This window comes from Sparus aurata, chromosome 23, assembly GCF_900880675.1.
Source record: "Sparus aurata chromosome 23, fSpaAur1.1, whole genome shotgun sequence".
Lineage (NCBI taxonomy): Eukaryota > Metazoa > Chordata > Actinopteri > Spariformes > Sparidae > Sparus > Sparus aurata.
Genome location: NC_044209.1, coordinates 26,872,718 through 26,900,637, shown reverse-complemented (window position 1 = coordinate 26,900,637; position 27,920 = coordinate 26,872,718). Strand labels below are relative to the sequence as shown.

Below are 27,920 nucleotides of genomic sequence, written 5' to 3'. Positions count from 1 at the left end.
TTTTGATATTCAGTTTTATTTTGTCGGTTGCGACCGGATGTTGTCACGTCAGGTGACGCATCCATGACGACAGCAGTCAACAGAGAGCTCGCGCTGTGTTTGACAGATGTTGAGGGTAAACCGCCTCCTCCTCCCTCTCTTCTTCTTCTTCTTCTTCTCCTCTTCTACTTCTTCTTCTTCTCCTTCGTCTTCTTCATTCAATGCCGGAGGGACCGGAGCAGGAGAGCGGACTGTGTTGGAACTATTCACCGGCAGAGGAGAAGCGACGCGGGCTGAAACATGTCGGGGGAGAAGGCGACGAGTCCGTGTAACAAATTTCAAGCGAACATTTTTAATAAAAGTAAATGTCAGAACTGCTTCAAGTCCCGAGAGCTTCATCTGCTGAACGACCATGACATGGAGCAGGTCAGTCAACGTTAAACTTCACTTTAATTCAGTTAATGTGACAGTTGGTCGATTAATTCAAAGATTGGCGGAGTTTCACCCTAAAAATACGTCTTTAAAATTAAGTTTTGACATATTTTATCACATCGAAATCAACTTTCTGTAATTCATTCGACGTGACTAGCTTAGTTATCGACTCTTATTTCTTAGTATTTGGCTAGCTATCTTCTAGAAACGTTTAACGGTTAATTAATGCACATTTTAGCTCACATTCTACGTGAAAATGTTGAATTTAAGGTTTAATTCAAGCTATCTGCTGCTGTACTTTATTTACTAACTGGTTCATTAATCGCAGCTGCGTGAAAAATCTACAATTTTGTTAAATTTAGTGACTGAAGACAAATTATTCTCAAGCGAGAGGAGGTCAGACAAAGTGCAGGGTCGTATATTTAATCCTCTTTACTGAAGGAAGAGGAGCAGAGGAATGTGTTTTTACTTTTTAAACCCTAAAATTTAAATTAGATTTTTACTAAAAGGATCAAAACGTTTGAAAATGATAGTATTATTGTGGAAAAATGGCTCATGAAAGGATGTTTAGCCAACTGTCTCTGTTTTTGGGATGAATTTTTCCAATCATTAATGTGATGTCTGTCAAAAGTGGATTCTGAGTCAGCATGGAAAAAGATAAAATGACATCAAGTTTCATATAAAATCAGCTTTTTAGTGTGACAGTATGACATTATAGGCATATTTGTTGTCCAATAAGTGCAGATATGGAAACCTATTTTTTTGTAAATTGATTTAGAATTGTAAATCCCCTGTTAAGTTTACTACTTCATTGCACTGATGTCATTTAGTTGTTAAAGTTTGTTGTTCAACTGTGAAACTTTCCAGTTCTTACAGTTGTAGAATCATTGCAAAGAAATGTGTTCATAATCGACCCGTATATCGATATCAGAATCTTTTTTTTACCCTTCACACTTGTGATAAAGATATGTAACAGAGGCCGGAGATTTTACAGTTTAACAATAAACTTTGCCGTCTAAAATGACATCAGTGCAATGAAACTGTAAACCTCTCTTGGATATCAGACAACATACATAAACCACTATTGGCCAACTGATGTATTATATCTGTCAGGCTGTAGTTTCGTAGTCCACAAAACATTTGTGGAGCATCACAGCATTCTCCTAATCAACTGAAGTAGCTGGAGACTTGTTTTAAAACAGCTGGGGGGAAAAAACAAAAATGGCTAAATACCGCTCGTCTTTCATAACCAATCCTCTGGAAGCCCCGGGATCCCAAACTGATTTTAAAACAATGTTATTTTACACCCTCAACATAGTTGAGCTGCTGCAGTCACTTCAGAAAGGGTGAGCGCTAAACCTACAGTCGGCTACAGTGACGAGTTCTGCTTAAAACTTTGTGTGAATGATGTCTTTTTAAATCAATTTGGGATCTTTAGACATCGATTACACTGGACAAGCTGTTTGGAGGCATTTTATATTTTTTCTGGTTGCATTTAACTTCAGTTGTTTAGGAGAATGCTGCAACTGAAAAAAAAAAAAATGTTTTTTTTTCCACCACATCTCCCAGAGCCCCTCTGCATATACCACAAAGAATTAATCAATTATTCAAATGATCTCTCAGCGCACATATTGTTAATCTTCTCTCATTTTAGCAGAATAGACATGTCCTTCACTTGTTTCTATACACTCTGTTTCACCACCTCTGAAAACATTGTTCCTGCACGTCTGTCATGTGGAGGTGATGTCAGCATCATGACGGATCCTACATGCCTCAAATTGTTGAAATATGTTATTACTCTCCGTCCCCCTGCCTGGTTCCTCTGAGCCCTGTAATTTCAGCGCCGTTGCCCAACCTGCAAACACTCTACATGTCCGCCACACACTATACATTACTGTGACTGTCATCTGAGCTCAGAGAAAAGGCTGTATTTTTCTATTAATGTGAAGCATCTTTATTCTGTTTTAACACGTTGTGAAATACTTTACCACTGTGCACATATTGCTTTCATAGTCAGCAAAGTTCTGTGCAGGTCTTGACCTGCTCGATATTAAAAGTGTCAGGCGATAACTTCTGTTGTGATTTGGCGCTGTACATATAAAATTGTCTTGACTTGACTTGACATTTCTTAATACCACAAGGTTTTTTTAATAAGTTATACCTCCTCTTTGTCTTCAGTGGCATAACTTCTCCTTCCATTTGTAGACATTAAACGCAAGTAAGATGAGTCAGTTGAAAGAGAAAGTCATTTTTGAACACATTCACTTACTTGCGTTTCAGATGTGCATATTTGCTGATTTCTTTATCTTGTGGAATAGTAAAATGAATGTGTTTGGGTTCTGGGCAACTCAAACATACTGCATTTATTTTGTTGTTTTGTACGTGTCAATGTTTTATTTTCCTTTTGGATGTAGCAGTCTAGAGTTAAAAGTGTGGTTTGATTGAATGCTTTGTCACAATGCTGCTTTCACGTGCAGTCTCAAAGATTAGAAAAGTCTTACAGAAGAAGGTTGAAGTCAACATGTACATTTGGCATGTACAGTATGTAATGGAAAGGATGCTGGACATTAGAAATGTTGTTATCAATTCATCTAAATAGTGTTTTTTTGTTGTTTTTTGTTGTGTATGTGTGTGTGGGTAGCATAAAGGGACTATAGCTAAATAATGTTTCTTGTTGCTTCGAGCCACATACACAAATACTGATATCATTTGTTTTGACCTGGGATATTTTTCAGCATCAAACCTGCATTTTAGATTATTTAGATGTATACACTTTGAAAAAACAATGAAGTTGTATGTGAGCTAATGAGTGATGTGGGGTTCAGTCTACTAGTTTTTGTAAATAAACATTGGGATTGGCTCTATAGTTTTCCACCAGCCTAAAACCCAGAGTAACCTGATTTATTATCAAATAAGTCAATGAAAAATGTGAAACATCACATTTGAGGAGCAGGAACTTGGGAATGTTTGGCATTTTTGGCAGAAAAAAATACTTAAGCAATGAATGGGTTATATAAACAGTTTCTAGAACTGACTCATTGTTGGATGATCACAGTCTGTGCCTCAGCTGGCGATGCACTGAATGTAAAAGTCTGGGCCGAAACAGATGATTAGAAACACAATTTGGGGCGAAAGCCGATTTCGATGTTTTATTTTTGTGGTTTATTTTGTTTTTGTTGTTTCCCCTTTTGTAAAATAACTGAACTGCTCTGAAGTCATCCAGCCTTTCATTACATCTTTTGAAATGTATGAAATTGTCCTGCTTCGAAAGCCTTTTTACTCGGCTATACAGCTACATACTCAATGATAAGTATTGTCCAGTTCTTGCGTGACCTTACGAGCAGTCAACAAGGACCTATCAGCTGATATATCTTTGCATCCCGAGCTTCAAAACAAGGCTGAATGAGCGCCATTCTTCTTTTACCCCCCTGAATTACAGGCTAAACCCATCTATGCAGGCTGGCTGTGTTTGGCTCCTGAGGGGACAGATTTTGACAACCCGATGCAGAGGTCAAGGGTAAGATATGATGAAACTGAGCAGAAAGTCACATATCTATCAGCTCTTTGTGTGGCTTTTTTTCCTGAAGAAAAATGGTGCTGTGGTGATTTCAGTTTTTTGTGTCTCTGAATGTCAGAAATGGCAGCGACGCTTCTTCATCCTGTATGAAGACGGCAGCCTGAGGTTCGCGCTGGATGAACAGGTAAGAAACTGTGACAGAAAAACACATTTTGAACTCTAGAAAAAGATATACAGTGTGTACAGTAAATCCTGCTCTGTACGTGCATCTGCATTTACAGTTTGTTGGGATCAGCCGGCATCTTTAGGCCAGATGTCGTGTGCAGAACCACAGCAGATGATTTGGGCTTAGCCTCTAATGCACACATCCCCCTCTCTCTGTGATCCCCTCAAATCTCTCCCCTCATCTCTCTCAGTGCACACTTAACACCACAAACTACTTTCTGTTTAATAACCAGAATAATTCACATGCTCTGATTCTCTTCCAGCCGAGCACATTACCACAGGGAACAGTGAACCTGAATCTGTGCACAGACATCACTGATGCCGAGCCCAGGACGGGACAGAGAAACGCTCTCTGCATCGTCACGTCGGAGCAGGAAATATTCATCCGTGGAGACAATAAAGAGATCATAAACGGGTCGGTATAAAACTGGAGAAAATCACAGGAGCAGGAAATAATGAGGCTTCCTGTAGCCCGCCTCACTAATGTTGTGTTACTGCTGTTTCTGTCTTTGTTAACCAGGTGGAGTGAGCAGCTTTCTGTGTATCTGCGGACTAACAAGCAGAATCAGAAGAAAAAACGTAAAGTGGAGCCTGTTGCCACCCAGGTAGCAACATTTTGCTCATTAAATTCAGATGCAGTATCTGAGATATTCACATTGCTCGTGTCCGTAGGGAAAAGAAAAACACTTCAGAGACGACACAGCTAGCTTACCGATTACTAGAAGCTGCACTTCCAGACATTAATCCTGCGTGTGCCAAGACAAACAGCTGACTGGTTTTTCAGAGATCCTTTATTGATTTCTTTAAGAGGAGGGTTCACTTGGGACAAACTTGAAAAAACTAACTGTGTAACAAACAAAAATTCCATCTTTTGTATTAAACTTTTAGTTGTTTTAATGTGGATTATTTTATTTTTTTTTGCATGGATTTGGAGAATTGTGACATGTTTTACGTAACGATCCAGCTGACAGATGTGCTGCTTAGAATTAAAATATCAAACTATATGAAGAGCAAATATATTTGAAAGGATTCAAGTAAAAATAAATATATTGAAAATTAATTATCTTTTTTGTTTTCCTATGTAAACATTAGGAACCCAGTCCAGCAAAGGTGGCTGCAACTGATCCCAGTTTTCCGTCCTCGGAGATCACTTCAGAGTCCAGCTGCAGTCGGTGGCAGGAAGACCAGCAGGGTAGAGGACCGGGTGAGACCCCCATGTGGACCGTCACAGACACAGATCCTTCGGGCTCGAAACGGACCCCTGCAGGTGCTGCAGAAGCATCTCACACACAGACACACACACACACACACACACACACACACACACACACACACATACCGAAGCTTTCATGTCCATCGGCCAATCACAGCCACTTCCTGTCCTCTCTCACTGTCCTAACATCCTGCAGATGTTCACACACTTACAGCTTCTTATACATTTCATTTAACCCTTGTTGAACCAGTTGACTGAGAGCTGATGGGTCATCCTGGGAACCGAGCTGGAGGAGTTTTTAACAGGAAGCAGAGTTACATAAACACAGACAGAAACACACTGTGAGACCGGAGGAAACGTCTTTAACCTTCAGGCATCATAAAAGTCAAACATGATCCATAAAAGAGCTCTTAAACGCGTCCTAATAGGCTCAACGGCCAGCACAGGACAGGTACTCGTCGTCACTGGAGCTTTGTGCTGCGACAAAGTGGACAGCAGCTCCTATCTGGCGTCAGACTTACTGCAGGGTCTGAAAGGTCCTGTAATAAAGAGCTGGATTAACTCCTGCTGACTGTGCCTATAGGCTGCTTCATTAGAGACACAAGGGATCCTCTGAGGGACAAACAGGCACTAATGAATTATGCTCTGTCATTGAATTCCAGCTACAATCAATAGATTGTTTAAGGACTTTTCCAGACAGGTTCTTAAACAGACAGTGTGAAAGGAGTACTCCTAAATACATTAATTTCTGACTCGGGCTTCTTCTTTTATCTCAAATAACATGAGTTAAAATGTGTTAAGCATCAAAGAAAAAACTAATCATCAAGTCAAAGTCATGTTTAGATTAGATGTGTGTTTCCTCCTCCTGTTTGTGTCCTCTTCAGTTCACCATGTTGATTTCTGTTGATGTTTTTTGTCTTTGTAGTTGGTTCTCTCATTATAATTGTGTTAGTGAACGCTCAGACAGAATGATAAGTTATCTGTCACATGAAACAGGAAACGGTTTTCAGTTCTATCGTCGTTACCAAAACAAATCAACCACAAATTAATCCCTTCAAACCCATTTGTATTTTATCTCATTATCTAGAAAAACTGATTGAGCTGCTTTCTTTAACTTGAAGGTAATTTCCTAATAAATGATTTAGTAAACTGTTAAAGAGGGATAACAATGGAGGTTTTGTCCCACTGGCTGCAGACTGAACCCTGACAGTGATTAAAAAAGAATGATTTCATCCAGCTTGTTGGCTGCTGGCTGTTTAAAGAGAGTCAGGGTTTTGTGTTAAAGAGACATTTGAGCACAAATGGCCTCCAAAAACAGCTCCAGCCCTCAGTATGTCTAACAGAAACCTTTTTTTGGTTCTTTCTACATCCAGGCGACACATGCACCTTCCTGAGCCCGGTGTCCAGAGACTCACTCATTTGTCCACTTGGCTCCTTGGACTTGGTGTCCAGTGGAAACAGTAACAACCAGCTGACCGAGTCAAACAACAACCAAACATCAACAAACAACAAGAACCAGAGCCGGGACAAAAGGTTAGAGATGAATACTGATGATAGTATGTGTAAATCAGTCTTCTATATGTTGTGTTTGGCAGCAGTCTGGTGTTTATATTCATGTGTTTGCTGTATTCTCTTGGTTACAGCCGTTTTAAAGGGCCTTGGCAGAGGAAAAGGGGTAAATGTGCAAGCAATTAGCACAAAGGACATCCACTGCCTCTCTGCTTCCCCCCCAGTATAAAGCCGAACAGCCATCACACACCGCTAAACACCAGATCAAAGGCTCACGCTCTACCCCTCCATTAGAGATCTGACTGCCGCATTTTTAAATTTAGCTTACAGAAACCCTCCCAGTTTGTGCCCCAGCAGCATGTAAACGGGTCACGTGGACAGAATACATCACTTCTTCACTCATTGCCTTTTTGGGAAACAAAAAACAGAAAATACTTTTGCCCCCCAAATAAGGCCAGAAATTCCAAAAGGCTGGTGTAATTAGATATCTGCTGCATTGTTTCTCAGGACCTTTAATGCTGTCTGTCTGCCTGCCTGTCAGAGGAAGGAGACTTCAGCTTAAAGCTCAGTTTGAGGGCACAGAGCTATTCGCAGCCACCGGAGGCAGAGCGACAGTAAAACATCAAGACGTTACTGTATTTATGACGTTCTGAACGCGAAAAAGAATCTTAGCTGGCTGAGGTCCAAACATGAGGACAGAGTTCAACATCAGTTCAGTTGTTGTAACATACCCTGTCAAATATTCTGAAAACAGAAAAATCTCCCATTGTTATTATTTGATGATCTCGACACATCATTTTTAACAAGTATCCACATTTAAGAATGAGGTGAACTCAGTGTTGCAGCTAGCAAGCTAACAAAGAAAGTTCCTAAATACAGAAGTACTCTGAGGGGATTTCTCTAACTTAACTGAATTAATAACTGTTACTAGATGGTACAATTAGTGTATAAGAATGTGGTGTATTTAATATTTTTATGTCACTTCCATCTTGTTTGTACAAGTTGTTTATTTAGATATGGCCTGAATCTATAATTGTTAGCCATGCTGTTGGCTTGGCTCTGGATCCAACACCTCCAGAAAGGAATATCTCAACGTCTGGTTGGATTGTTATGACGTTTGGTACAGACATTCATGATCCCCAGAGGATGAATAATAAGTCATTATCTTTATTTTTAGGTGAAAATATCTCGATGATATGTTGGATATGCTATGAAGTTTGGTTCATAGCATATTGTGGTGTCACAATATTATTTCACTACATGATTATCAAAACTTAAAGAATTCAAAATAACATTATCTAGATATCCATAGATCCTGAACTTTTACCCGACAGCGTTGTTTTTCATCGTCTCCTAGTTGTGTTCACATTATTTCAGATTACTTTGGGGTTTCGGACCTGTGTATTTCCTGCACTAAACACCTCTGACACCAGTGTGAAGATGTCAGATACCATTCAGTCTCACAGCAGCAACAACAGCCGTGGTGACACTCTGAGACAGATCTGTCCTGAGTGTCCTCTGGGCTCTTTTCTGCTGCTCAGGTGCTGTTTGGAGTCTATTATCAAGCTGTCATCCTCAGTGTTACGCTGCTGCAGATGATGTCAGAACCACCTGACTGTTAGCAGGGTCACATGTACTGTACACACAGTGTTTTTGTCCCAGGTGAAGTTTTTTTTCTAATTACCTGTTCATGTTTTTCAGCCCGACAGAGAGGCTGCTGCGATTGGAGGAGAAAGAACGGGAGGATGGGACGGCTGCTTCCAGGAAGGGCAGGAGTGAAGCTCGCACCAGCAAACAAAGAGAGGTAACAACACAAAGTGCACGTTTAATATTACAGTTTACTCCACATAGGTTGAACTGTCTATCCATACAAAGAGGAGAAGAGAAAAGAAAGAGAGGAGCAGAGTCTCTGCTGAGTGCTGAGTTGAGTCAGAGGCTCAACTGAATTCAAATACACAGTCACTCCTGTACTGTTGCTGTCAAATGTCAGCTCACGGCTAATGTAGTAAAGTAATCCTGCTGTTTTGAGCAGATAAAACGCTGCATGAGTAAGGCAAGTATACACAAATGATCCTGTGGTCAAACTTGTTATGTTGGTGATTAATCCACCATTAAATAACAACCATCCCAGATGATAATCTATCTGTTGTGACTAAGGTGACAAGTGTTTACAGATGAGGTAATATTTAAAAGTTTTATCCGCCCTAAATTAAGCCTTGTTTGCTGACTATGCTCTCCCGGCAGTGAATGATTACCAAAGGAAACTTGGCTCGAGTTAAAAAAGGAGTTGCCTTGAGTAAACTTGTGGTTTTTCGACATTTTAATGCAGAATTCTTACATATTATCTGTCAGTGTAGTGTAAACCAACAGCAACAAAGCAGTAAATAAAGCATTAGACTATTTATAAATTAACACCTACCAAAACATGATGTAATTCCCTCAAGGGCATAAAACCTGAAAAGAGATGTTCTCAGTTCATTTCTTTAATTTTTACAGAACTTTTTTGTATTAATTATTTCGTACTCAGTTATTTGGTTGATATATTATTTCTGTTTCAAAAGGCAGCAATTGTTTAAAGAAGCCAACACAGTACAATAAAATCTCGTAATAAAATTGCTCATACGACTTCTTACATTCATAGTTGTGTGAAATAATTTAATGCATTGCATCGATCAAAATCTGTAGTCGTTAAAATAAGAAAATAGGTTTAACATCACTGTCAACAATTAGAAACCGTCACCTGACTGTGGTCGTTTGCTGTCATGTGATGTCACAACTATAAATAGTTAAAGCTGATTAATCTTAACGTGGGTTGGTCGTGATTCAGACCAGTCACTATCCGGTCTGTACTGGGCTGAGTTTTGGGCTGGACTGGACTTGAACATGACTCACACATCCAGGTGTTTTACAGGGAAAGACGTCACTTTAACGACACGGCTCTGACCTGATCAAACACTGTGAACGGCTGGACAAGTAAATATCTCAAATTCCTCGCTCAGACTGTTTCCATCAGTCAGCCAGTGAGTGTAAACATGGGACCGGTTTCATTCAAGTGTTTCAGTGGCTCGCAATACAGAAGGTGATGAGAGTTTGGCATGAAACGCGTGGACGAGTCGATCCCTGCCGTGTCAAGGCATGTGTTTCCTGTGTGTGTGGGTGCATGTGTCAGCAGGTGGGAGAGAGGCGGTGATTCACTCAGAGCTGCATTTTGTTTGCGAAGAGAACTGGTTTTGATGCCCTGAAGGAGTTCAGGCCGCCTCCTGTTGTGTGTTGTAATCTGGGAGACGACATTCCTCCTACAGATTTTTTCCAGGGATTCCTCAGACCTGAAACAAGATACAGTGTGAGGGAGCTGTGACTCTCAAGGACTCTTTACGAGAATCTCAAAACTCTGCCGAGAAACTGCATACTCACTTAACGATGGCGGTGACGGTGTTTAATGACCCCGATAAAAGGCTGAAAGAGTCGTGCCTCCATCTGCAGCTCCCTCCCAAGTGCACATCTGTTTGTGGATGATAGTCAGTGTGTTGTCAGGCGAGACTGTAGTGATTAAAGGTGAGAGGTGAGTATACCTGAACAAGTGTCTGTCTGTGTGTGTGTGACAGTATCACCAAAACACAAACATGAGGCATAAACAGTCTACAGGGTGTTACATAAAAGGATATGACCAGTTAATCCAGGTTTACTTTGTTAGACATCAGGGAGTGATTAAATCAATTACTAGTGACCAACACAGACATGAAAACAACACGAAAACTATGACTTAATCTGTTGGTCAGCAACTTTTTTAGATGACGCAATGGAGAGACGGCACGGACATCTTAAATACATTACTGTGACGTTATCAGTATGCAAAGTTGTTCACTCTTTTTGGAGCGCTTCATTGCCACTAAGAGCAGCGTAACGAGGTGGTAGTGTTGGAAATCTGCCCCTTTTTGAAATGAGACAACTCTTGAAGATCCTCAGACATCATCAGTAGTCACTGATGGCATTAACAGACCTACCTGAAAGCTCAACCTCTCCGGTAATATTGCGGTTATATAACTATTACCAGCAGACAAAAAGGATATAATCAAAACTTACTCATGTTACTGGGCAATTAGCTTTCAAAACACTGTGTAATGCTAATTGCTTGCTTTGATGGAAATACATGGGGTCTGACTAAGAACTGGAAAACAGTCAGTCACGTCAGCAGACTCCTGTATTTAATGACCTTCCCTTTAGCAACGACCTAGCAATGATTTCTAGTCAAAGTTGAGTCAGCAAGGCAAAGTGAGCTAACGTAAATGCTTTCAGGAGATCATGGGATTTCCAAAAGTGAACACAAATCGCACATTTAAACAGGCAAAGAATCCTGCTTCAATACATATTTGTTAGCGTTTATGAGTTGTAACGAGTTGAAATGATCAAAAACAATCAGGACACCAACGCCTAGATGAGAAATGTGCAAAACTGAGACGCAGGACTAAGTGGTGGTTGTAAGGTGTCTATTGGTAATAAGCCTGAAATGTAGTTTAACAGATAAAAACTTGACCAAAATCTGTCTTTATTTTTGTTGGCAAAGAACGAGGAGGAATACTACAGTTGACAAGATCAGTGTTCGATGTTTCAGGTCTGCTCATGTCAGATCTGAGTTACAAAACACTTTAATCTTGGTTACTTTGGTTAATTCAAGACAATACTGAGTGAGTCAGCGTCATGAAACGCCTCTGGGTGGCCGAAGCTGATGTAGAAACAGTCAGTCACAGTACAATCGTCTTGACAGAGCAACACAGATGGTCATCACTGTGGCAGCTGTTAATCTTTGATTAAACAGACTGGCTCATTCCAGAGGATTTGTCTTTTTAAATGAAGCAGCAGGACATTTTATCCCACGTGATGATTTATGTGTCTTAGGGTGCGTTTGTTTTGGTAGCCAGGAGAAGGTCAAAAGAGCCTGTCCGGAGTTCATTCAGGCCTCTGAGCTGAGATTCCCAAGACGGCCTCCTCTTCCTCCCCCTGGCTCCCTCCCCCTCCCCCCCTACGGCTTCGGGAGGCTTCTTCACAAGACAGAGGACCGGCTCTGTCTGCAGCGGTCAGCGATTGTTTGGAAGGAAAAAAGGAGTTCACACAGCAGTCGGATCACTGTGTTCCTCCGTGTGTTGTGTCCTTGGATAGTTTTCAACGTAAATGCCAGAAGAAGAAAAAAAAAACACAAAGAATGTTCTGTAACGATTAAAGTGGTCATTTTTTTTCCTGTTAAAGTGGTTATATAAGAGGGAAGAATGAATCTTTTGAATAGCAGAGGCTCGAGTAAACAAAAAACGTACCCTTGTTTCATTAAATGCTGTGTAATCCAGACTTGAAAGAGACTCTGATACGTGCCGTCGAGGCAGCATGAAACATGAGCGTAAGAAGCACGAGTCACGGACTCGTAGCATCATTCTGAAACGTAAGACAAAAAGCTGCAGAGTACCAGGGATTATGTAGCCTCTAAAACCTCTTCATGCATTCCACAGCCAAAATGCAGTCATCCATGTGCAGTTCAGTGGTAAGAGTTTAACAGGCAGTGTAGAAAAGGCTCCCCGCGGTGCTCTGCAGCAGGCCTAATCCTTACAGCTGACAGCTCTGCCAAGGATCCAGACTATCGGTTACTCTGGTTGATGGAATGCAGGCGGCGCTGACAAACTGCCACCGTCCCGATTGAGAAAACACGTCACGTCTTCACATCAGTGCAAACCTGAAAACATATTCTGGTGATGAAAAGAGTTGTTTCACGATCGTCTGATTTCTTCACAGAAGCTGCAGTCATGTGGAGACATAGTCCAGCTCACGGCACCGCCACCTCAGAGACGGGCCCGCTCTCTGGACCGCAGGACATCAGACACCGTCATGACGGTCAGTCACAAACACACGAATTACACTTTAGTTTTCAGCAAATACAAAAAACTAAACACAAATGATTTGTGTCTGTAAATTAAAGGCAGCGTCACACACTTCTGCTGCAAACTATAGTGAGGGGTAACCCTTAAAGGAACAGTTCACCCAAGAATGTGCTGATGGAAAGTCAGATGAAGTTTCTTAGTCCACCAAACATTTCAGACAGACATGCAGGAAAAATGTTGTCATGGGAGGTGAAGCAGTGTCTAGAAACAAGTGACAAGATTACCAGTATGTGGACCGAGAGATCAGCTGGATTACTGATGGTTGTAGCATTCTCCTTAACAACTGAAGTGGCTGGAGACGTGTTTTAAAATGTAAAAACAGCAAACCCAACATAATGCAGCTCATCCGGCGTAATCCAGAGAAGCCCTTAGATCCCAGGTGGATTTGAAAAGACATTATTTAGATCGCTTTTAAGTAAAAATCGTTGCTTTAGCTGCTGAAATGTGGGAAATAACCTTTAGTAAATGGACTTATAAACAGGAATTGTCTCACATATTAACTACAATTAGATGAATTACACATAAATAACTCATTACAAACCAGATCATCTTAAATACAAAGTGACACAATCAAATACAACTGTTCATTCACAGTTTTTACATTTAGTCTGATGACTGTTATTGTTTCTTTATATTAATGTTTACATTGTTTTCTTTACAGCCTGATTTATTAAACTTCAAAAAAGGCTGGATGGTGAAGTTGAATGAAAACGATCAGGTAAACTAGTTTGATCTAATTTATCTCTTCACATGAGATTTGTTAACATCTTCTTGTCCACGTTAATGTTAATTTGTCTTCTGCCTCCCTCTAGTGGAAGAAATTCTGGTTTGTGCTGTCGACTGACAGTCTGAGGTTCTACAAGGACTCAATAGCTGAGGAGGTATTTTGATATTAGTTCAATAGACCACAAATGAGAACTGTTTCCTTTATGAAGATGTTAAAATGTGTTTCGTTTTCTCTCCTCAGGCTTCAGAACTCGAGGGAGAAATCGACCTGACAAAGTGTTTTAATGTGTCTGAGTTCCAGGTGCAAAGAAACTACGGCTTTCAGATCCACGTAAGAAAACAGTTTACAGACAAAACATCTAACTTCTGCCCGATAGAGACAATCGGTTAAGTGTTCTTGCTTTATGTCTTAGACCCCTAAAGGTGTCTACACATTGTCAGCCATGACTTCGGGGATTCGTAAGAACTGGATCCAGGCTCTGATGAAAAACGTTCATCCAGCTAACGCCCCCGATGTCGCCAGGTGAAGTCAAGTTCACATACATTTAAAATGTCCAGTTTTGCATGAAAATTCAAGTGAATCTACATTTTTATTTTGTTTTTATCATAAAAAAAGAAAAGAATACTGTGAATGCTTAGGTGTCTTTGTTGTTTTGTTAGTTTGTTTACAATTTATTTTGGAAATTCTTTACTTTTCTGAAGTTAAAATGAGACAAATTAAACTGAATAAGACTTACAGAACTGTTCTTTACAAGTTGATAATTTCCTGTCCGCTCTCTTAACACACCTACTCGTTGTCTACAGTCTACCTGGTCACCTCGGTCCACCTGAAGCTCTCCCCAAACCAGACGTGACTCAGGACTCTCCCTCCGCTGACCTCTCCACAGACAGAGACCCCAAACACAGGACTGTGATGGAGCGACGGCGCGAAGGACGCTACAAAACCTTCGACTGGGCCGAGTTCAGGCTTCAGAAGAAGAAGCCGAATCTGGACACTGATCTTCAGAAGACCAAAACTCTGTGCTCACTGGAGCTGGCCGACCTGGAGAGGAGGAAGAGGAGGGAGGAGAGGAGGAGGAGGTACGAGAGCATGCTGGGCATCTCTCTGGGCTGGGAGGGGATCGGAGACGATACAGAAGATGACGGCATCAGATCACTGAGTCCAAAATCACAGCTGAAAGTGGAGGAAGACATCGAGGAGTGCTGGAAGCTGGTGGAGAAGACCATTTTCAGGCTGGAGAGGACGGTGCCGATGTTTAATGAGGAGAAAGAGTCTGTGGAGATGGAGAAGCTGCTGGACAGCTACAGGAAGGGGGTGAGTGCTTCAAGCCCCGTCCACATGCACACAGATATACATATTTTTTTAATGGATATTAGATATTAAATGGTCTCTGTGTAATGCTTACTGTTGTGAAACCAAAGAGAAAAGTCACAAGCCTATTAGCTTCTTTTAGGCTCTTTGGGTCGATGTCACCTCGCTCATCAACCCAAATTCTACTGAAACCTCACATTAACTCGCTGAAGACATAAAACATCCTGCAGCTCAAGAGACAAAAAAGTTTCTTAAGAGTTGGAGATTAAAACAACTGAATTTTGGACTTAATCTTTTGAAGGTGGAGGATCTGAAGGCCCAGCTGGCAGAGTCGGAGCATCGCCGGCTGAAGCTTGAGGCTCAGCTGAGTACAGCAGGATATTACCAGCAGCAGGTCTGACACAGTTTGGGCCTCAGCTTCTTTATTTTCACAGTTTTTGATATATTTTTCTGTGCCTTAGCAGCTAATCCTTCTGTTTTTTCTTCCTTGTCTGTTGTCCTTTCTAAAGCTGGACCCTCCTCTGAGTTCTGCAGCAGATTTTTGCCTGTTGGACACAAACGACAACCCGTTAAACAGCCACACACAGACCCTGAAAGACACGTATAAGGAAACCAGAGAGCTCCTACAACAGCAGAACATCATCAGACAGAGCATGCAGGAGCAGCTCAGCTTCGAGCCGCCTTTATTATCACCTCAGACGCCCCAAATCTGGCTGCACGACACAGAGGGAAACTTACAGGAACTGAGGGATTTACTTCCCGAGACAGAAGTTTCACCTTTATTATCACCTGTATTTTCTCAGAGTGACGGAGAAACCAACCACCACAATGAGCTGAACGGAGAAGAGCAGCAGGTTGTCGGCTCAGAAACACAAATAAATAACAGTGATTATGGCTCTTTAATCCTGGAGAAGCCCAAAGAGGAAGACAACGCATTGCTGAATGGCTGCGCGGAGCACCACATCCCTCCAGACCAGGCGGTGGTGAGGAGGCTCTCCCAGGAGGTGGAGCTGCTCACCAGCCAGAACGAGGCTCTCAACCAGCGCAACCAGGAGATGCTAAACCAGCTGACGGAGGCCGACCGCGAAATCGAGAGACTGAAAGCAGAGCTCAGCAGCAGGTACACCGAACCACATCACCTCCCTGAGGTGGAGCAGCTGGAACAAACAGGGGGCGGAGATCTGGAGAGGGAGCTGAATTTGAGGAACCAGCAGCTCCTGGAGGCCCAGAGCTTGATCGCCTCGCTGGAGGAGAATCTGAGAGAGACGGAGGCGTTGCTGCAGCTCAACGTCCCGGGACAGGAGAAAAACGAGAGTGCAGAAAAAGAGGAGGTGTATCTTCTTCAGCTGACGGAGCTCCAGGAGCTCCAGGCACAGAACGAGGAGCTGAAGGAGGCCGAGAAACTTTACCGCCAAACAGCTGCAGAGGCGGAGGCCGACATCAGGAGGCTGAATGAAGAGTTGCAGAAGGAAAGGTCGAAAGTTGTAGAGAGCAACAGATGTGTTTCTGGTGAAGAAAGAATCCAGCAAGTGATCGAGGGGGTGGTGATGAGGCTGAACGCTTTGGGGAAATTACTGGAGGCAATCGAGAAGTTGGATGTTGGTTTGAGGAAGGAGGAGAGCGGAGAGATGGAGCCGACGGTGCTGAATCGGTTGAAGTGGGAGGAGGAGTTTTGGAGGTCACTGCTTGACAAACTGAATCCTGAAGAAGTTCTTCTCACTGAGGCCACAGAACGAATGATCATGGAGAAACAGATGCTTCTTTTAGGGAATGATCTTCTTCCGGAGACAGACGAAGGGACAGAAGGTTTGAAAGATGTGGATATTATTTGTAATATTGCCGGAGATGAAAGCAGGATGTTTGAGATGAAACATTTCAGGGTTGTAACACAGCTGAAAATGTCTTTGCTGAACCACCTCGCCACCTCCGTCAGCACCTACACACGGGACAAACTCCAGCTGATGGCCGACAGAATCTCTAATTTCTACTTTTCGGAGCATCCCTGGTCTGGTTTGATGCACTCTGCAGCAACTGAAGCGTTGTACTGCTGCCGTTTAAACCGACTTCAGTCAAAATATGAAGAGCAGCTGGAGGAAACCAAACAGAAACAGCTCACTGCTTCTCTCATCTGCAGCAACTGTGTCAAGTTGATGGAAGAAAACAGGGTTATAAGAGAAGTCTTGTCAAACCTAGAGGAAGAAAAATCCTCGTCCTCAGGCGATAAGATGGATGTGTGTTGCCAGACAGAAGAGATTTACCCTCAGGACACGGACGTTGAGTCACAGGTAGCTGATGAAACACCAGAAGAAGAGATGTTCGAGTCCCTCGAGCTCAACTTTATGGAAATCCCACCTTCAGGTATTGAAGGTCTTCATGAGATAGAAGATGAAACCACAGAGAAAAAAGACGCATCACACGAGGAAACAGATCTGAGCTTAGAGACAGAGGAAGTTTTAGAGTTGAGGAGAAGAGTGAAGGAGCTGGAGGAGCAGCTGACGGTCATGGAGGAGGAGATGAAAGAAGAGTTTGATGAAAAAATGAGTTCTGCTCAGACGCAACATGAGAAGGAGATGGAAAAACTGAAGGTGGGTAGAGCTGTTTGTAGTTTTACACTGAAGTTGTCCCATATTGATACGAGGGGTTCACTGTTCTGACTTTTTCAGGGTTGATACCGATTATTAGAAATAAGGAGACTGAAAACTGACAGGCAATCATAATTTGTGATACAAATACAGACGCAAAATCAGACAAGTTCCTGTTTGATGATAATTGTGCCTGATGGGTGACAGAGAAGCTGTTTGTGATCATGTCTTGTTCCTCCAGGTCACATGTGAGCGCGGCTTCACCTCCATGGAGGAGTCTCACGTGAAGGTGGTGGAGGAGCTGCAGCGTCGACACCAACAGGAAGTAGAGCGCCTCCTGGTGGAGAGAGACCAACTGCTGGATGAGGAGAGCGCTGCTACGGCAACCGGTGAGGAGAGACTCATCAGTCCTGTCAGCAATATGAGCTTGAGTCTGTTATCTGTGTATATTTGGATGAGTCTGCTCTGGTTAAATAACACCTTCAGACTTGTACCAGCTGCATCTGATATTTAATCAATAATCCCTCGATCAATCTCATGAAATCTTGTGTCACTTCGTTCTTCTCTCAGCAATTGAAGCCATCAAGAACGCTCACCGTCTGGAGCTGGAGAGGGAGGTGGAGAAGAGGTGTCGGTCAGAGAGCAGCACCGGAGAATCTCACCTGGAGGACATTTACAGACAGCACAGGTATTCACATATTGTTCTGGTTTTTCTTCTCAGAAGAAGTTTTGTCTGTCATTGTTCTGACGAAAAAGTCTGTGTGTGTTTGTGAAGTGAGGAGCTGACGTCGTACCAGCGGGAGCTCGAGGTTTTGTCGCAGCAGTTCTCTCTGAAGTGTCTGGAGAACGGACATCTCGTTCAGGCTCTGGATGCTGAGAGGAAAGCTTTGTGTCAGTGTCAGCAGGAGAACCAGGACCTGAGGACCAGAAACCAGGTGAGAGCTCTGATACACACCCTTTAATCCGTCTTTTACATGTTCTGATAGGTAGAGGTATATTAACTACTGTGTTTTCCGACTCGTGCAGGAGTTGAGCGGTCACCTCGCGGCAGAGATCACCAGACTTTGTTCCCTGGCGAAACAGGACGCCCTGCAGCTCAATCAGGGGATGGATGTGTATGAAATGGAGGTGAGTCTCGTCTTCATTCGCTCCCGTTCAGATGTGAAAACACAGGAAGGAAACGGTTCAAATGAAAATGAGAGGGAACTGTTATCTAACCAGTACCTTCCATCCCTTTTAAAGGAAACCACCATTATATAGATAATTTTTTCACGTGTCTGTCCACTAGATGTCACTCAAGACACAATACTGTTCACCACCAACCTTTTCAAAGCACTCAAATGTGTTCTATCGTTGGTATTAACATATTTTCATTCTTAAACCTTTTCTGAAGATGAGCGCTGATTATTTGACCTTTTTATTTCAGATTACTCTGCGAGTGAAGGAGTCTGAGGTTCAGTGTCTGAAGCAGGAGATCACGTCTCTGAAAGACGAACTGCAGTCGGCACAAAAGGTGAGACTCACAAACAGCAGCTGGAATAATAAATACGAACACAATAAATAAAATGCGTAAACAGACGCACACTGATATTATCGGCGCTGTTCAGGAGCGTGTCCTTCAGGAGATGCAGCAGGGAAAACGACATGAATAATGAGCTTATTGGTTTTTCATACATCACGTTTCAGGACAAGAGGAACGCCACGAAGAAGTACAAGGACATGTTCACTGAGCTGAGTGTGGTGAGGGCGAAAACAGAGAGAGAGATGGACGAACTGAGAGAGAACCTGAGGCTCGCTCATCGCGCTCTGGGCGACACGTCACCGTGAACACTTCACTTGTGTTCACTGTAACTTTAAAGTATTCTCTGTAAAGTTTCACCCACAGGAAATATATTTTCCGTTCATTAGGGCTGACGTCTTATTTAATAAATCCAGGCTCTCTGATCCATCCCCCTTTTTTTCAGCTTGCAGTTTTTAAAAGAAAGAGAACATGTTTTATGTCGTGTGTTTCGTCTGTCTGAACATTTTTGACACTGAGTTTGTAATTTGCATCGATCTCTCCTGAAACGATCCTGTGAAACTGCCAGTTTTTTTTTGCGTATTTACAAAATATTATCATAAAAACAAAACAAGTGATCACTTTGTGTGTTTATGTATATTTTATCTGTACAGCCATTTTGTTTTTGTAAACATTTGTCTGACTTGTGCAATTATGTGTTTCATCATATGTTTGTTGTTTTCATCCTCTCACCCTCTGCTGTACGTGTCGTTAAACTGGTCAAGTTTATTGTTTTTTTTATCAATTAAATCTTTTAAATTAAAAATGGTTTTATAAACATTTCTGGCAGTGAACTGGTAGATTGTGTCTGTCATACACAAACTGTAATTTATATTTATACACTGCAGTATTAATAAAAAAAATGTTTTTATTAATTAAATCAAATTGGCTGATTAAACTCATACTGTCTGTTATTTTCCTCATCATATTGTTTGTAAATTTGTCGTAGTTTGAATATGAAATATTAAAAGAAAATCACAGCTACTACACACGTTATTTTTGCTTTGTTGTGAAGATGCAGCCACAAATATTCAAAATACTTGGACATATTCATCACTATTTCTGGAGGATGCAGAAACAAGCTTTCAGTCACAAGGTAGGAGCTGTAATCGCTTTCTGGCAGGTGAAATACAACTTTTCATGAGTTGTATTGGCCCTTTAAAGGTATTTTAACAGGTAAAAATGACTGGATTGGTTATAATATGTCAAATACAGTTGTAACTGAAGAGAAAACAACAACAGATGTATTGTGAAGAAGGTTGCCATCTTGGATTTGTGGAAAAAAGTGACACTCGACCAGCTGACAGACTAACGCTGCCATTCATAATCATTTTACTAGCCTAGATAAAATCTAAGGTGTTTCTATCAAGACTGTTTGTTAATGTTTTAAAACTGTACTAATGGCTGATATAAACAAACACATGTCAATATCTGTATTGGCCTCAAAAGTCCAGTTCTGGTCAGGATATAATCATACGTCTTCTCAACCATCCCTGCTCCTGTTTGTGTCCTTCAGCTGCCCGAAACAGATAGTGGGCCTTTGCTAAGAGAACCTGCAGCAAAGACACGCCTCACTTTATCACCAGTCAGGTGATTCTCCCCAGAGCTACAGGCCTGGGAGGCAGCACAGTGATCCTTCTTCAGAAAGCTGCATCAACTGATCCCAGTAAAACCTCCGGACCCCCGAGCAACAACCCTGCTGCTGCCTGCTCATCAGTCTCAGGACAGAAGCTTCAACCATGTCACACTTTGTGCATCAGGTAAAAAAAACCCAGTCACTGCTGAGGTGATGACAATAAGATGTGTTGGGTGGGTGGTGTCACTGCACAAATTGTTCACTTTTGGGACATTTCTTTACAGTTGTGTTTGACTTTATCCTAGATCACAAGACAGCACCCTTTCTCCAACACCATGGCAACAATCACTAGGACTTCAAAAACTGATGATTTGAGGTTGTTGGTCAGGTCGGCCGCCATCCCAGAGCGTCATTATCTGACCAGTTGGGATTGACAATTTATAAATAGCACCGTTGTATGCTGTTTTATTTCATTTATATGTGGCGGACCCTGCCACCTCTCCAGCTTCAAACAGTGTTCTGGGCCCTTGTTTTCCTCTGAGAAGAGCTTGTTTACTCACTTACAGAAATATAAAGATTCTATGCTGTACATGACAGCAAATTATAATTTTCCTTATTTTAAGTACACATCTAACAGGAGCTCAGATTAAATATGACCAGTTTATTCTGACAATGACACAGTTACAAAATAAAATGTCATTTGCTTTTATCCAAATACACAGAAATACATTGGTTGCAGTTCGGAGAGTTGTAGCTGTATGCAGGGACAAAACTCTCTCTCTGTCTCTCACACACACACACAACACACACAACACACACAACACACACTCACACTCACACTCACACACACACACACACACACACACACACTTTGGTGATCATTGTAGTCGTCGGGGTCCCTCCACGGATGGATCTGTAATAACAGTGACATCATTAAGCTGCCTGTGATTATCCATTTTAAAAAGTCCCTAACGGTAATAACAAAACAACTATCTAGGTGCCGTATCATAAGCACCACAAGCAGCTAAACAATTTTAAAGGTTTTACTCAAAAACACATCTCAAACACAGTCGAACACGCTGGCAGTCTGGCTGGCAGAAGACGGCCCCACAGGAACTGGGACGACTCCTGGCTTCGCGGCTGGAACCAATCAGCTCCCTGGACGACCTACAAACACACCTGCAACCAATCACACACACACTCAGGTAGAACAGGGGTATTCAAGCCGAGGCGATGAAAAGCACAAACAACCGAAATGTTTATACGACCTCTGGGGTTGTGACAGCGGCTTTCATGTGGGTTTCTAAAGCTCGATGAGCCCGGCTGGGAATGGTTCAGTACAGCATCAGATCGGAAACTGCACCTCCAGCACCTGCACCCTCAACACCGGAGCCCCCCAAGGCTGCGTCCTGAGCCCCCTGCTCTGGTCCTTGTACACCCATGATTGTACAGCCACAAACAGCGACAACACCATTGTGAAATTCGCTGATGACAGTGGTGAGCATCATGGTGCAAGACCAACAACCTGAACCTGAACGTCACCGAGACCACGGAGATGGTGGTAGATTTCAGGAGGGAGGTCAGAGGTCCCGTTATGCACCACTAAAGATCTACAGGACCCCGGTGGAGAAGGTGAGCAGCTATAGATTACCTCGGAGTTCATATCTCTGAGGACCAATCATGGATGACCCGCATCACCTCACTGGTGAAGGAGGCTCGGCGGCGCCTTTATCACCTCCGTCATCTCTGGAAGCATCACTGCCTGGTATGGCAACTGCAACGCCTAGGACTGGAAATCTCTCCATGGAGTGATCCGATGTGCTGAGTGCATCACAAGAACTGCATCGCCCTGCCTTGTAGACCAGGCGGTGCAGGTCCACAGCGACCAGGATTATGACGGACATTCACCACCACAACCATGAACTTTTGTTTGTTGTTTTTCCCTCACCAAATAAATTATCATTTATTTTTTTACAAGCGAATGCAAGTGGGTGAACCGGAACACCCGGAGAAAACCCAGGGAACAGTGGACACAAAGATACCCCTCCACAGACTGGCTGGGGGGTCCAGCGGTCTAACTGTTCAATTCTCCACATCGTTCTTTGTGGATCTTTTTTAACGCGAATGCAAGTGGGCGAACCGGAGCACCCCGGAGTAAACCCATGTGAAAACCCAGAGAACATGGTCACTCCACTCAGGAGACCCTGTCCGACCAACATCTGGCCTACTTCTTCCACTTCTTCTGTGTCTTCAGTTGAAAACTGTCCTGATCAGAGTCAGTTAGTCCTGTCTAAATGGGACAAGGTACTCCAGGCTCGAGGTGACAGTAGGTGTTCTGACCGTTCATGGAAATGTTGTAGGCCATGAAACTCCCAGAAACAAGTGCGCCTGTAGAGATGAGGCCAACAGCCACACTTAAAACCAGTAGACGTCTAGCACAGCGGCGCCAGAAACTACCGATCTGAACCTTGGCAGCTCGGGGTTCAGCAAGTGGACTCTCAAGGAGGCCGTCATCTCTCAGCTTCTCAGGTGAGTCTGGTTCAGGTGAGTCGGCCAGTACCTCCTCCTCCTCCTCCTCCTGCCTCGTCTCTAGCTGGTATTTATGATCACAGATGGATTTGTTCGTCTCACTTCTTTCGGTGTTGAGCTCCTCGACCAGTTGCTGATTGTTCTCAATCTCATGGTATCGCGTTTCTATGAGCACTCTCATCTGGTCAGCCTCTGTGTGGTGTTCCTCGCTGAGAGATATAACGTTAAGTTGGTCCCTTTCAGCGCTGAGGTTATCACACTTTCCAGCCCAAAGTGAGGAATGCTGACTGAAATTCTCAACACCAGCCAAGATCTCCTCCTCCTGCCTCGCCTCTAGCTGGTCTTTGAGATCACAGATGGATTGGTTCAGATCAAGTCTTTTGGTGTTGAGCTCCTCTACCAGTTGCTGATTGAACTCGATTTCACGGTCTCGCTTTTTTATGAGCTCATCTTTATCAAAGATCTGTTGCTCAGCCTCATCCAGGAGGGACTGGAGATCTTGCACAGCAGCTTTCAGGTTTCTGTTCTGTTGGTTTTGTCTCTCCGTCAGAGATTCATGTTGAGACAGCTTGTTGGCGATGCTGACGTGCTGCTGCTTTAGAGAGTCTTCACTTTCCTTCAGAGCACGCACTGTGGCCTTCAGCTGTTTAATCTCTGCCTGGTTTGTCTCATTCAGTTGTTTAAGTTGGACCCCCTCAGCAGTGAGACTGTCGACGTCCTCATTCAGAAACCTCTCTCTGGTCTGAAGACTCTGCAACGCCGCTCTCAGTCTTTCATTCTCTTGTTGTTTTTCGTCTATCAGAGATTCAAGTTGCTCCACTGCTGCCAAATGGTTTTCGGTCTCAGTCTGGGCCGTCCGTTTCAGCTGTTGGATCTGCGCTTGGTGTTTCTGAATCAGACTCTCATATCGGACCTCCTCGGCAGTCAGATTTTCTACCTGCTCGTTCAGAATCTGCTCTCCGTCCTGAAGACTCCGCAGTTCCACTCTCAGTTTTTCAATCTCTCTTTGTTTCTCGTCCATCAGAGATTCAAGTTGCTGCACTGCTGCCAAATGGTTCTGGGTCTCAGTCTGGGCCGTCTTTTTCAGCTGTTTGATCTCCGCTTGGTTTTTCTGAATCAGACTCTCATATCGGACCCCCTCAGCAGTGAGATTGTGGACGTCCTCATTCAGAAACCTCTCTTTGGTCTGAAGACTCTGCAGTGCCTCTCTCAGCTGCCCAGCCTCTGTGTGGTGTTCCTCCCTGAGAGATAAAAGTTGGCCTCTTTCAGCGGTGAGGTTGTCACACTTTTCAGCCCAAACTGAACATTGCTGACTGAAATCCTCAACACCAGCCAAGAACTCCTCCTCCTGCCTCGTCCTACAGCCATCTTTATCAGAGATTTCTTGCTCAGCCTCTTTCAGTCGGCACTGGAGATCTTGCACAGCCGTCTTCAGGCTTTTGTTCTGTTGGTTTTGTCTCTCCGTCAGAGATTCATATTGAGACAGCTCGTTGGCGATGCTGACATGCTGCTGCTGAAGAGAGTCTTCACTTTCCTTCAGAGCACGCACTGTGGCCTTCAGCTGTTCAGCCTCTGTGTGGTGTTCCTCCCCGAGAGATTTAAGTTGGTCTCTTTCAGCGGTGAGGTCGTCACACTTTTCAACCAAAAATGAACATTGCTGACTGAAATTCTCAACACCAGCCGAGACCTCGTCCTCCTGCCTCGTCCTACAGCCAACTTTATCAGAGATTTCTTGCTCAGCTGCGTTGAGTCGGCACTGGAGATCTTGCACAGCCGCTTTCAGGTTTCTGTTCTGTTGGTTTTGTCTCTCCGTCAGAGATTCATATTGAGACAGCTCGTTGGCGATGCTGACGTGCTGCTGCTTTAGAGAGTCTTCGCTTTCCTTCAGAGCACGCACTGTGGCCTTCAGCTGTTTAATCTCTGCCTGGTTTGTCTCATTCAGATGTTTAAGTCGGACCCCCTCAGCAGTGAGATTGTGGACGTCCTCATTCAGAAACCTCTCTCTGGTCTGAAGACTCTGCAGTGCCTCTCTCAGCTGTTCAGCCTCTGTGTGGTGTTCCTCCCTGAGAGATATAACGTTAAGTTGGTCCCTTTCAGCGGTGAGGTTGTCACACTTTTCAACCAAAAATGAACACTGCTGACTGAAATTCTCAACACCAGCTAAGATCTCCTCCTCCTGCCTCGCCTGTAGCTGCTGTTTGAGATCACAGATGGATTGGTTCATATCAATTCTTTTGGTGTTGAGCTCCTCGACCAGTTGCTGATTGAACTCGATTTCACGGTCTCGCTTTTTTATGAGCTCATCTTTATCAAAGATCTGTTGCTCAGCCTCATCCAGGAGGGACTGGAGATCTTGCACAGCCGCTTTCAGGTTTCTGTTCTGTTGGTTTTGTCTCTCTGTCAGAGATTCATGTTGAGACAGCTCGTTGGCGATGCTGACGTGCTGCTGCTTTAGAGAGTCTTCACTTTCCTTCAGAGCACGCACTGTGGCCTTCAGCTGTTTAATCTCTGCCTGGTTTGTCTCATGTAGACCTTTAAGTTGGACGCCCTCAGCAGTGAGTATTTCTACCCGCCTGCGCAGAATCTGCTCATCGTTCTTCACATCTTGTAACTCCAACTGATGCACGCTGTCATCAGGTTTGAGCTTGGCGTTCCCAGCCGACTCAAACATCTTAACTTTTGACCTGAATAACTCCCGCACATTCTCCCTAACCTCCCTCCGACCGCCGAGACTTCTGGTGGGTATCTCAGGCGCATGAAGTCTCCGAGACTCCAGAGATTCAGGTCCACCGTCAGTCTCTGACATGGAGAGACGCCGCGACTCGGCTGACAACGCCGAATGTCCCCGACCAGGAGATGTGTTTTTAAACATACAAGATCCTTCAGACGGCTGCTTAACAAAGTTAACCTGCTCAAATAAAACGTTAAATTAATCACACTTCTATAAATACTTCAGATGGCTGCTTAACAAAGTTAACCTGCTCAAATAAACGTTAAATTAATCAGACTTCTATAAGATCCTTCAGATGGCTGCTTAACAAAGATAACCAGATCAAATAAATGTCGAATGTCTCAGGCTTCTATAAAGTTCCAGAATTGTGACGTCATCATCGCCTCTCATGTCTGGTGACGTCATCACAATCAAAGGCGAACGGCAGAACATTCCATTCAGTATTTACTTTTTTTAAAAAAAATAAATAGAAAAGAACGCCTGATAATAACCGAATTCCACAGATGCTGTGAAACGGTGACGTCATGTGTTGACAGGCAAAACAACTCTGATATATATTTATTAAAAATATATTGTCACTTAACGGTAGATTTTAAATGCTGCCACGTTTTTTGTTTGTTTTTTTTGCTCTAATTTATGTATTTAATTATTTAAATCGTTGAATTTAATTAAAGTTTAATGAAGCTGCTGAACGATGCGGCCGACATTCTTCCTCTGTTGTCTCAATGCGATCTTTATCTTTATTTTAATATCCTATTTTTAGCAGCTTTTGGAAAATCTCAAATGTAGAAACATGACACTGTGACCTCAAGAGTCAGGGAGGAAAGAATATATTTATTTTGTAACTGCACATTGTCAGTTTTAAGATATTAATTAGAAGAAAATACATTGAAACGGAACGAATACTCCGTTTCAATATTTCATTTTGTTATACACACATCCGTCCTCATGGGGGCAGTGTTGCTTCACTTAGAAAAACAGAACAGGTGAGCACAGGTGTTGCATGTTGCCTCACCTGTATTTGTGTGTGTGTGAAAAGTGTGTATTCATTAAGTTCTCACAGGTTACTGCACTGCTCTAAATGAAAATAAATTAAAAAAACATACTCAAAAAACAACCAGAGAACTGATTGATGTATTTTTATGGATCAGGACGCCCAGCAGAACATTAAGTGGTCACAGTTAGCCTCACCTTCACCTGCTGCAACACCAGGATTCTCACATATTCATATTATATAACCCAATAACGCAGTAAATGTTGTTCTGAAATCAGCTGCATAAAAAAGTACTTCTCGATGGATCTTTTCAGTGACTCTTGTAAGTGAACTTGATGTAAATCAGATTTTAATTTGAACTTTTTATTCTACTTTTGAAGAAGTCATGACTCGCTGGGACACAAAAACAGCCGTCGGTAACGTTTCTGTGCTTCTCCTGCTGTGACGAGTCAAAATGTCTGATGTGAAAAAGCTTAAGGAGGCACAATTCATGCTTGTTTCTAACGAAGGGGGACACACTTACCTCAAATAGAAGAATATTTCTGATCCTTCTGTAAGGTGCAACTGAACTGCTCACTACTCTAAATTGTTTTAGGATATTGGGATACAGTTTTACTCCTGGAGAGCCATGTGTATCTGAGATATGAAATATAACTGTGTTTGTTTGTAGATCTGCTCCAGCTCAGTTGTGCGGCTGTAAGTCGAATGAAGGGTCAAACTCATGGGTAAAAAGTGTTTGTCTGGGGCTATAAAAGGCTCTGGATGTTGAGTGAGTGTCCAGTGTGTCCATTTAAAATAACCGACCATGACTGGTTTCATCGCTATGGCTTGGATGCCAGATGACCGTTGAGTCTTGAACACCAGACACGGTCGAGCACGTCGGTGATGAAGCTTCTCTGTTCGTTACATCGCTCTAAACTCTGGTGTTGCTATTTAAAGCTTTCAACAAAACCAGACAGGAGCTCAGGTTTAACGTCACCAATTTATTCTGACAATGACACAGTTACTAAACAAAATGTCATTTATTTCAATTCAAATACACAAAAATATATTTGAAAGTACAAAAATAAATTGGTAGCAGTTTAGAGAGCTCACTTGTCGCCGTATGCGCCA

At 42.9% G+C, this 27,920-nt stretch overlaps 2 protein-coding genes and 1 long non-coding RNA gene across 4 annotated transcripts; 1 reads left to right on the top strand and 2 right to left on the bottom strand.

The window, feature by feature from the left end:
* Positions 1–63: 63 nt before the first annotated feature.
* On the top strand, positions 64–19,879 carry LOC115575949 (myosin phosphatase Rho-interacting protein-like). The gene is made up of 22 exons (XM_030408383.1): positions 64–405; positions 3,851–3,928; positions 4,047–4,112; positions 4,417–4,568; positions 4,674–4,758; positions 5,246–5,420; positions 6,740–6,899; positions 8,577–8,679; positions 12,654–12,752; positions 13,461–13,517; positions 13,612–13,680; positions 13,767–13,856; positions 13,939–14,048; positions 14,330–14,840; positions 15,139–15,231; positions 15,347–17,422; positions 17,661–17,808; positions 17,990–18,107; positions 18,195–18,354; positions 18,446–18,547; positions 18,846–18,932; positions 19,106–19,879. Exons 1-22 carry the CDS (start codon positions 280–282, stop codon positions 19,244–19,246), a joined length of 4,806 nt encoding a protein of 1,601 aa, XP_030264243.1. The 5' UTR covers positions 64–279; the 3' UTR covers positions 19,247–19,879.
* Positions 19,880–21,194: 1,315 nt separating this feature from the next.
* On the bottom strand, positions 21,195–22,410 carry LOC115574859 (uncharacterized). Its single transcript, XR_003982576.1, has 2 exons — positions 21,822–22,410; positions 21,195–21,732 (listed from the first exon to the last, which is right to left on the bottom strand). It is a non-coding gene; the product is annotated as an uncharacterized LOC115574859 (long non-coding RNA).
* Positions 22,411–22,474: 64 nt separating this feature from the next.
* On the bottom strand, positions 22,475–26,149 carry LOC115574858 (myosin-11-like). 2 transcript variants are annotated; one of them, XM_030406482.1, is made up of 2 exons: positions 26,034–26,149; positions 22,475–25,963 (listed from the first exon to the last, which is right to left on the bottom strand). In XM_030406482.1, the coding sequence occupies exon 2, from the start codon at positions 25,952–25,954 to the stop codon at positions 22,844–22,846; it is 3,111 nt and encodes a 1,036-aa protein (XP_030262342.1). In that variant the 5' UTR covers positions 25,955–25,963; positions 26,034–26,149; the 3' UTR covers positions 22,475–22,843. The 2 variants fall into 2 exon arrangements, with proteins under 2 accessions (XP_030262342.1, XP_030262343.1); XM_030406483.1 differs by having other exon boundaries at positions 22,475–24,846; positions 25,435–26,147.
* Between the last annotated feature and the right edge of the window lie 1,771 nt (positions 26,150–27,920).

What these genes read in the sequence shown, in the direction of transcription:
- LOC115575949 (XM_030408383.1), top strand. Translation starts at nt 280, where the DNA reads ATGTCGGGGGAGAAGGCGACGAGTCCGTGTAACAAATTTCAAGCGAAC. An exon ending in ACCCGATGCAGAGGTCAAGG is followed by an intron (nt 3,929 to 4,046) that starts GTAAGATATGAT and finishes TCTGAATGTCAG; the next exon opens with AAATGGCAGCGACGCTTCTT. An exon ending in GGTTCGCGCTGGATGAACAG is followed by an intron (nt 4,113 to 4,416) that starts GTAAGAAACTGT and finishes ATTCTCTTCCAG; the next exon opens with CCGAGCACATTACCACAGGG.
- LOC115574858 (XM_030406482.1), bottom strand. Translation starts at nt 25,954, where the DNA reads ATGTTTAAAAACACATCTCCTGGTCGGGGACATTCGGCGTTGTCAGCC.